This window comes from Tarenaya hassleriana, unplaced genomic scaffold (genome assembly GCF_000463585.1).
Source record: "Tarenaya hassleriana unplaced genomic scaffold, ASM46358v1 Cleome5, whole genome shotgun sequence".
NCBI lineage: Eukaryota > Viridiplantae > Streptophyta > Magnoliopsida > Brassicales > Cleomaceae > Tarenaya > Tarenaya hassleriana.
In genome coordinates, this window is record NW_010967707.1 from 530,791 (window position 1) to 539,041 (window position 8,251).

The 8,251-nt window shown below is 43.7% G+C and overlaps 4 protein-coding genes across 8 annotated transcripts in view; 1 reads left to right on the plus strand and 3 right to left on the minus strand.

Annotated features, from left to right (window-relative positions):
* Positions 1-140: 140 nt before the first annotated feature.
* On the minus strand, positions 141-2,488 carry LOC104825968 (putative S-adenosyl-L-methionine-dependent methyltransferase MSMEG_1480/MSMEI_1444). Of its 3 annotated transcripts, XR_773677.1 has the most exons (8): positions 2,238-2,488; positions 1,895-2,049; positions 1,683-1,803; positions 1,249-1,373; positions 1,037-1,165; positions 803-967; positions 509-691; positions 141-420 (listed from the first exon to the last, which is right to left on the minus strand). XR_773677.1 is itself a non-coding variant. In XM_010558432.1 (7 exons), exons 1-7 carry the CDS (start codon positions 2,431-2,433, stop codon positions 620-622), a joined length of 957 nt encoding a protein of 318 aa, XP_010556734.1. In that variant the 5' UTR covers positions 2,434-2,488; the 3' UTR covers positions 317-619. The 3 variants fall into 3 exon arrangements, 2 of the variants coding, with proteins under 2 accessions (XP_010556734.1, XP_010556733.1); XM_010558432.1 differs by having other exon boundaries at positions 317-691; positions 1,043-1,165; XM_010558431.1 differs by having other exon boundaries at positions 317-691.
* A 449-nt stretch (positions 2,489-2,937) lies between these two features.
* On the minus strand, positions 2,938-4,306 carry LOC104825969 (60S ribosomal protein L22-2). The gene is made up of 2 exons (XM_010558433.2): positions 3,970-4,306; positions 2,938-3,301 (listed from the first exon to the last, which is right to left on the minus strand). Exons 1-2 carry the CDS (start codon positions 4,200-4,202, stop codon positions 3,157-3,159), a joined length of 378 nt encoding a protein of 125 aa, XP_010556735.1. The 5' UTR covers positions 4,203-4,306; the 3' UTR covers positions 2,938-3,156.
* A 163-nt stretch (positions 4,307-4,469) lies between these two features.
* LOC104825970 lies at positions 4,470-6,079 on the minus strand. Of its 3 annotated transcripts, none has more exons than XM_010558434.2 (2): positions 5,147-6,079; positions 4,470-4,855 (listed from the first exon to the last, which is right to left on the minus strand). In XM_010558434.2, the coding sequence occupies exons 1-2, from the start codon at positions 5,838-5,840 to the stop codon at positions 4,704-4,706; spliced, it is 846 nt and encodes a 281-aa protein (XP_010556736.1). In that variant the 5' UTR covers positions 5,841-6,079; the 3' UTR covers positions 4,470-4,703. The 3 variants fall into 3 exon arrangements, with proteins under 3 accessions (XP_010556736.1, XP_010556737.1, XP_010556738.1); XM_010558435.1 differs by having other exon boundaries at positions 4,470-4,816; positions 5,147-6,074; XM_010558436.2 differs by having other exon boundaries at positions 4,770-4,862.
* Positions 6,080-6,194: 115 nt separating this feature from the next.
* Positions 6,195-8,251, plus strand: part of LOC104825971 (serine/arginine-rich-splicing factor SR34) — a 3,954-nt gene continuing 1,897 nt past the window's right edge. Inside the window, exons 1-10 of the mRNA XM_010558437.1 lie at positions 6,195-6,306; positions 6,534-6,625; positions 6,922-6,987; positions 7,200-7,274; positions 7,391-7,493; positions 7,572-7,618; positions 7,706-7,763; positions 7,872-7,921; positions 8,016-8,072; positions 8,147-8,240. Of these exons, the coding sequence (XP_010556739.1) occupies positions 6,539-6,625; positions 6,922-6,987; positions 7,200-7,274; positions 7,391-7,493; positions 7,572-7,618; positions 7,706-7,763; positions 7,872-7,921; positions 8,016-8,072; positions 8,147-8,240 (637 nt within the window). The 5' untranslated portion in view covers positions 6,195-6,306; positions 6,534-6,538. The remainder of the gene's footprint in view (positions 6,307-6,533; positions 6,626-6,921; positions 6,988-7,199; positions 7,275-7,390; positions 7,494-7,571; positions 7,619-7,705; positions 7,764-7,871; positions 7,922-8,015; positions 8,073-8,146; positions 8,241-8,251) is intronic.

Genomic DNA, 8,251 nt, shown 5'->3' on the forward strand with positions numbered 1-8,251 from the left:
CTCTCAGTCTTAGCACCGTTCGGGTAATCAAAATCTGAACTTGTGTGGTACAGAACCGTCCTTGGAACAGAGGTATTGTATGTAGGAGCCTGTCTGGAGTAGAATAGTGAAAGAAAAGTGTTTGAAGGGGGAATGTGAAGTGAGAATCAGTGAATGTCTGTCAACATAATGTCTTTGTTCATGAGTTACATTGTTGTTTAATGGCCCTGGGAAAAAGGATTCTTTCTTCTTTTGTGTTCCTTTCATCCGATATGGGATTTGGATGAGAGATGAATGGCTTCCATATCATACAGAGAGAGAGAGAGAGAGGGAGAAGTATGTTCAACCTGCACCCATTCTTAGGTTAGTTGCTGAGTTTTTCTTCCCCATTCATCCAGAGGGAGAGAGAGAGAGAGAGAGAGTGAGAGAAGCATGTTCAACCTGCACCCATTCTTAGGTTAGTTGCTGAGTTTTTCTTCCCCATTCATCCAGAGGGAGAGAGAGAGAGAGTGAGAGAATCATGTTCAACCTGCACCCATTCTTAGGTTAGTTGCTGAGTTTTTCTTCCCCATCCATCCAAAGGTTGTTGTATGGTACATAATTCTCTAGCACAGGAAAGTTGTATGGTGCAGGTTGTGTTTCACAGCTCTTCGAATCCTTCTTCATCCCCGTCTTCCTCGATCCTCTGAAACTCTCGTCTCCATGTCTCCATCTGGGCACGTTTCATGGTACTGTAACATGTCAATACTCTGTTTCTTTTTTTTGGACAATAGCTGTTTTGTTCATTGGAATTTGGAACATACACCACAAGGAGTTAACCAACCTGATCATCAGAGAACCTAAGCTGTTGAGCCACGAACAATATGTTCTCGTACTTTCCTGTCGGCATTTCCCTACCTAAGCTCGTCGCAATGTCCTCGTAGCTAGCTCTATCCACCCGAAAACCATTGCTCATGAAAAGTTTGTCCATCCATTTCGTCGCATCCGGCTGCATACAATCAAACATTCAGACTCTCTATTTGCTGGGTAGGTGCAAGGGTGTGTTAGGGATAATGACCTTGACCATGTTCTCCGTCTGAGCTAACCAGCAAGGCAGCTCCCCAAAGAAACAACATTCGTTCATGGCCATGCTACTAACGACCGATAGAATATCTTCAAAGCTTGACAATGTCAAGAGAGGTAATCCCTGCAAGAGTAGACAATTTTTTTTACTAAAGATGAGGCCTTTACAATGCAAGAAGACCAGGAGATGTTGAAATCCTATATCACCTGGATTGCCCATATACTTGGCCGATTTCCACTGAACCCTTTCGAGCATAAACTTTGCTCTATATTTGTGGATTCCATGGACACATGAGAGAACAAGCACCCTCTAGGGATCCTAGCCCCAACACCTTGATCAATGAACGAGATAAAATACGCCATTACAAAACGACCTCACGAACTCGGGAATCTTGAAATATAGGGCATGGAAATCGCAAAATGCTAAGTGTTCTCATAGAGTAAACATCTTATACGTTTACCACGGCATGTAACCATTATCCACCGAGACAAAAGCAGACAGAAGGGAAAGCATAAACAAAATCTACCCTCAACTCAACTCAATGCCTGTTACTGAGAACAGTCAAGAACAACAGCTACTTGCCAAATTCTCTTCAGAAAAAATATAAAACAAACACCATGAAAACAAAGAAAGCACAAACCTTGTAGCTTCTCCGATGAGAATTTAAACACCCTTTCCGGTGAAATATCAAAAATCATGGTCGAAGTTGGCCAATTAAGCCTGTAGGGCCGAGTGTCCATCCCATCAGTGAGTAGTACAACCTGCAACATATCGCCAGAGCTACACCACAGAATCCCATGTAGAGAAAAAAGAATGAAAAATCAACCAATGCTGCTAAGACTCGAAACATACTTGCTTCAGTCCATCAATGCCATTAGCAATATCTAACAACTTATCATCGATGAACTTCGTTGCAAGGCAGTAATGTCGCTCGCGTTCATTCACATTCTTCCGCCTCTCATTAGGTTGCAGAAAGCAATCGGCATATGGATCGATGAACAGAGGCTCTGCAAGTAGATAACTTCTCGTAAGATGTTTGAAGATTACTCGCTGGGGAACCATCAAAATTAGCACTTGATTAACCAATCGAGCTCCTAGAAGTTGAAGCAAAGCTCGCTCGGAAACTGTTCGACGAGATGCCTGAGAGAAAATGAGACATTAAGACACGACTACGCAAGTGATGAAGAGACATTGCCTGCTCGGTGGGTTTCTTGTACACGAAGAGATGCTGAATCTATGGCTGATTGGAGAAAGGGGTCGTTCTCGTCGCCGATTCGCTCAGCTCTCAATCGTAGTTTCCTCTTTACGAAAAGGCCGGAGCTTGCAGGACTCCGCCGGCGTAGGAGAGCGTTCGCCGGAAAGTGTATATGAACAGGTGAAGTTTCCATCATCTCCTCAAAGTTCGATCAGCCATTACTGTAGATTCAGATGAACAGATTTTTGACTTTTTTTAACCTGTAAAAGAAAGAATATTTATTTATAAACTAAAATAATAGTGGGCCGGTTGGGCTCGAAATGGAGTTCAACTACCCCCTAACGTTCAGGCCCATTTCAATCATACATTTTCCCACGCGCACTTAGAGCGCGTGGCTTTTGCCGACTCTGTCACCATGTCCAACAACAGGCGCGTGAGAACAAATTTCTCTACTTTATTTCTTTAAAGTCTTTTATGGGCTTTGAATTTCTGAGGTTGATTCCAAGGCCTTGTATTATTAGCCCATATCAGAAGCCCATAATAAAAGCCCATTATTCATCACTGTGTCTGCGTGCCAGAGGTTTAAATCAGCCTTCATTCCGTACAAGTTTTGGCACAAAAGAAAAAGACCAAGAGTACAAATGTTGTTTTGCTAGGTCAAGAATCAAACTAAACTGTCGTTTAAGAACATGCAAATCCATAATATCATAAACCCTTTGAATTTAATGCCATGAACAGTCTGATACAAACCAAAACAACGATTTCTCTGGATCCCATTGGAGTATTTCGAACAACCAAAAACTTCAAGTTACATGAAATGAAGGTTTCACAGTAATAATCAGAACTAAGATAGCAACGGAGGCAGCAAGCAGAGAACAAAAAGAAACCCACAAAAGGAGGTAGAGCAATAAGAAGAAGCTTAGTCTTCCTCCTCTCCCTCGTTCTCTGCGATGTTGAAGTATCGTAGCTCATAGACATTTCTGTCTTTGTTGGAGGCAATCACCCTCAGCCAGTCACGCACGTTGTGCTTCTTCAGATACTTCTTCGTCAAGTACTTGAGGTACCTACAATCAACGATCACACCAGACATTTCCTTTCAAAATCCAGATTCAATATCATGGAATGTGTGCTTCAGACAGCAAACAGAATTAGAAACAGAAGAACGCAGATGCTCAAAGACATTCATTTTAAGGTTGATGGCAGTGATATGAGCCAATAGAGAAGTTGCCACCCTGACCCAATAGGGTTTATTATTGCACAACCAATCTCAAGTTCCTAAATAGCAAATTGATAATCTCTCATGTTTAGATGGGCAACACCACATCAGGGGATCTAGGGTTCAATGTCTAGGCCAGATGAAGTTTTGTCCAATGATACGGCGTCTGCTTTACATTAACAGCAAAATCAGCAGCAACAATATATCTTTGCTCACAAGTTACATGGGCATTCATTGCAAATGAGAAATGACAGCTTTATCTTCTGCAATACATAATCAGCATAAACGATAGCCAACAAAATCACGACACATAGCCCACGCGAATGAACATAGCACCTGAGCTTCAAGAACCCTAAAATTCTCAGCAAAACACTCCTCATTCGAATCTAAGTCCCCAGTACTAAATCCTCATCCAAGGTAACATAAGATCAAGGATATACCAGCAAAACACTCCTGTTTCAACATCTACCAGATATACAAACACATACACGCACAGAGAGAGAGAGAGAGAGATACCGTTTGGAGAAGTCGGAAGTGGCGGTGACAGTGATTTTGCTCTTGTCGCGAGTAATAGTGACGGCATCGCCAAGAGCACCGGGCTTGCCGCCAACTTTGATCCGCTCCTGAAGGAACTTCTCAAGGGAGGCGATGTCCATGATCTTATCATCCACTGGTTTTGTGCAGTCGATCAGGAAAGTCGATCCCTTCTTCTTCCCTCCCGCTGCCGTCGCCGCCGCTCCTCGAGCCATCGTCGCCCCAACTCCTTGGCCGGAAAAAAAAACCTCGCAAAGTCGACAAAATCGAACGGAGGATCGACTCTTCCACTTCCTCTGCGGCGATCTTAAGAATATATGAGGGCTAGAGGGATGGAGAGGGGGGGGGCAGATAGGGTTTCCGCACTTGGGGTTTCAAAATGACCAGATTAGGCCCAATGGGCCGCTTAAAAACCTGAGCGTATTAATGGTAGGCCCAAATAACAAACCAGGCCCAATAGAGATAACCTGTATGAACACGTGTATTTGCAACAGACAGCGTATTTAGTTTTAGTTTTCTCAGTAACACAGCGTATCTGGTTAGTTTACATATCACTTGGACTCCATACACACAAAAAAAAAGAAGAAAGCAAACAACTTTGGTTTTTCAAGATAGCAATGGTTGTGAAGAAGTGTGTTAATCCTGTATTTGTAAAAGCTTTCGCCTTTTACAGTGATCAAGAATCAAGAGAAAGTGAATGGATCGAAGGCATGGTGTTATCTCATGGAATCTAGAGATTTGTAGTCATGCTTCTTCTTGCGGCACCTGTTGTAGTGAGCTTTTATGTCCGAGAATTCCTTCTCCTCGACCACCACCTCCATTCTCGAATCTGTATCACAACACCGAAACAGATCTCTCAATACCATGGCTGCGCGCTAAACACAGAAACCGTATCAGTTTTTAAACATCCATCTCCTTGACGTTATCTTTCACGAAAGAAAGCTACAACGCAGACAAGCATCACCAAAGTGTCTCTCTTTGGGTTTGGGGTGACGACAATGGATCAGAATGCAGTCAGTAACTTGGGATTCAGACACAAAGTAGAGCAGATCACAAGTACGATAGATTAATCTCATCTCCACAGCTACCATTTCAAGAACTACACTCAATCTACAACTAAGAGCTGCAATGGAAGGATCCAGAAAGTTCCAGAATTTACCTCCCCAGAACATCAGCTTAGCATCTTCTTCTTCCTCGTCGAACTCGTCTCCATACCCGATCTCAGCATCCCCTCGGTACCCTGGTTCGCTCCCGTACCCGGATTCGCTGCCCATCGGCTCGATCCCGATCCCGAATCCTCCGCCGTCCTTCTCCCCGCTCCCGCCACCGCCGGAATCCCGCTCCCGCCGCGAGTTTCGCACCTCGCTTACGTCAGAGGCCCAGCTCGCGTCGCCGAACAGCTCGCCGCTCGAATCCGTAGCGACGGCGAACGGATAATCCGAGCAAGTCCCGTGAGCTCCGACAGAGCAGCACCTCAGGGTCCCGCTCCAGTCGCTGCTCCGACCGGAAACCGATCTCGACCCGCGACGCCGCCGCTTCCTAGCCACCAATCGGAGACTTCCCTTATTGTAATTCGATGCCGGAGCCTTCCCTCCGCCGCCGCCGCCGAAGATCTCGGCATCAGCGAGAGAGAGGCGACTGATGGCTTCGATGGAGAAGGAGGTGGAGCGGTCGGGGAGGCAAGGTCGCTTGGGAGTGGAGTGAAACCCATTGGTGGAGCTGAAGGGTTTCGATGGCTCAGACGGGTCTAGGGTTTTGGGAGCGGCTCCTTGATATGGACGCCATGAGAGGAGTTGCAAGGTGCAGGATTCAATGGAGTTCCGCGACGACGATTCCGGATGTTTCTGGGACATAAAGCTGAGAACTTTCCAGATCAATTACGGAAAAAAAACAGGATGAAGAGCAAAATCTTCCTCCCAACTCGATCGGGGAAGATCGAGACTTTCATTCGCGGAAAATCTCGGGCCAGCCAAAAGCGGATTAAGAGTTGATTTGAGCTGGGTTTGGATAATCTGCAAATTTAAGCAAAACATTTCTCACTACGAATATTATATTTGTACGTAAAAAGCGAAAGGTATTTATATAAAATTCAAGCTTAATGAAGGGTTTTTCTTTCACATAAATTCAAGATTTTATTTTGACATACTTTTGGATTTTGTTAGTTTTTTTTTTCCAAAGAAAAAAGAAACAAGTGGAAAAGAGAGACCACGCGAGGCACGTGATATCATACCATCATTAACCAACCATTAGCCATTTCGAAAACCCTAGTTCCCAACTTTCGGAGCAACCTCACCGAGCGGATCTCAAATCCAAAAACAGGTGATACTTCGTCCTCTCCCACTTCTCCTGTTCTATCAGATCTTCTCTACGCTGTACGAAATTTCACCTTTTTACAGTTTTATGGTCTTATATTTCCCTCTCTGTTTCGCTTTCTCCGTTCTTACATGCATTTTTTTTTTCATTCTGGTTATGGGTCGGATGAATTGTTGTCGGGATACGCAATAGCTTGGATTTTGACGTTTTGGGTTGTGTTTTGATTTGATCAGGAAGAATGAGCAGTCGCTCGAGTAGAACTGTGTATGTCGGAAACCTTCCGGGTGATATCCGTGAGAGAGAGGTTGAAGATTTGTTCAGCAAGGTATATGCGTTTTTTTTACAAATTTCTTTTGTTAAAAAGAGATGAGAGAACTTGATGTTTCCGACTTTGTAATTTGCGTTTTAGAAGCAAAGTCTCTCTCTTCGCGTTTTCCTTGAATGTTGTGTTGTGAAATATGAAGGCAATGCTATGTGGTTGAGCTTGTCTTATCCTTGGTGTTGAAAATTATGCTATGCCCAAGAAATTGGATTGATTGAATATGGATCTTTTTCCTACTTTAGGATCGTGATTGTTCGATTGAAGTTATAATGGTACTTGTTTTTATTCTTTTGTTGTAGTATGGACCTGTTGTTCAGATTGATCTGAAGATCCCACCTAGGCCTCCTGGCTATGCATTCGTTGAGGTGAATTCACTTGTTCAATCACATGACTTCATCCTCGCAGTCGCATGTTTCAGAAATCTTGACTTCGGTTTTGGGTTCTTTCATGTCATTCCTTTCTTTAATCCTGACACTTTGTGCCCATGTTTAGGAATTGCACTAGTTCTGAGTCACTGCTGCCAATAATTGTAAATGCTTATTATATGTGTTCTCACTCAAGAAACTATCTTCTTTAGTTTGAAGATGCCCGAGATGCTGAAGATGCAATCCATGGTCGTGATGGCTATGATTTTGATGGACATCGGTTGCGGGTTAGTTCATCAACTTCATCTTGAAATTTCAGTCTTTTACACACAACTGTACGTGTTCTTCTGGCAGATGTGGAAGAATATTTGATGCACTGTACTGGCCTTTTCCTTTATTGTAGGTCGAACTAGCTCATGGTGGGCGGCGTTCAGCTATGGAAACTCGTAGTAGTTACAGTGGTGGTCGTGGTGGACGTGGGCCATCTAAGAGATCTGAGTATCGCGGTATGTGTATCTTTTTGGGATTCTTCTGGCCAAGGTTTTAGGATTCAACTCTAACTTGAAAATTTTTCCACGAAGCAGTTATAGTTTCAGGTTTGCCTTCTTCTGCTTCATGGCAAGACCTCAAGGTGAGTATGGAGTGGTGGATAAGCTCTATGTTTCCTTCAAGTATGTTTGAAGATTACTGAATCTTGACATCAAGTAATTCACCATAGGATCACATGCGTAAAGGAGGTGATGTCTGTTTCTCTCAAGTTTTCCGTGACGGTAGAGGTTAGTGTCCATGTCCTTAGAATGTTTCATTTTCTTGCCATGTTTTGCTCAGTCGAAATGAAAGTTAGATGTTTAAAGCATCTAACTTTTTGGTAACCTGTTTTGCAGGTACAACTGGAATTGTAGATTATACCAGCTATGAGGACATGAAGTATGCGGTGAGATATTCTCCTTGTCCTGTCCTGGGTTTAATTGTGTGAATGGCGGTTTTTAATTTGTTGGCTCCTAACGAGTTTCGTTCTTCATCTACAGATAAAAAAACTTGACGACTCAGAGTTCCGTAACGCGTTTTCCCGTGGATATGTCCGGGTATGCCAAAGTCTAGTAGTCTGTGAACAGTAATCTTTTCATTGCACTTCACTTATTGTTCTATATGAATGTAGGTCAGAGAATATGATTCGAGGAGGGATTCCTCTAGGAGCCCTGGCCGTGGTAGGTCCTATTCCAGGAGCCATAGCCGCAGTCGGAGCCGTAGCCGTGGACGTGGG

Bases quoted from the DNA above. Each gene is read 5' to 3' on its own strand.
- LOC104825970 (XM_010558434.2), bottom strand. From the start codon at position 5,840: ATGTCCCAGAAACATCCGGAATCGTCGTCGCGGAACTCCATTGAATCC. The intron at 4,856-5,146 runs GTAAATTCTGGA...TTTAGCGCGCAG, and splicing joins TAAGCTGATGTTCTGGGGAG to CCATGGTATTGAGAGATCTG.
- LOC104825969 (XM_010558433.2), bottom strand. From the start codon at position 4,202: ATGGCTCGAGGAGCGGCGGCGACGGCAGCGGGAGGGAAGAAGAAGGGA. The intron at 3,302-3,969 runs GTATCTCTCTCT...CGTTGATTGTAG, and splicing joins ACTTCCGACTTCTCCAAACG to GTACCTCAAGTACTTGACGA.
- LOC104825968 (XM_010558431.1), bottom strand. From the start codon at position 2,433: ATGATGGAAACTTCACCTGTTCATATACACTTTCCGGCGAACGCTCTC. The intron at 2,050-2,237 runs GCAATGTCTCTT...ATCTACTTGCAG, and splicing joins ACAAGAAACCCACCGAGCAG to AGCCTCTGTTCATCGATCCA. The intron at 1,374-1,682 runs GTTTGTGCTTTC...TCATTGATCAAG, and splicing joins CTCATCGGAGAAGCTACAAG to GTGTTGGGGCTAGGATCCCT.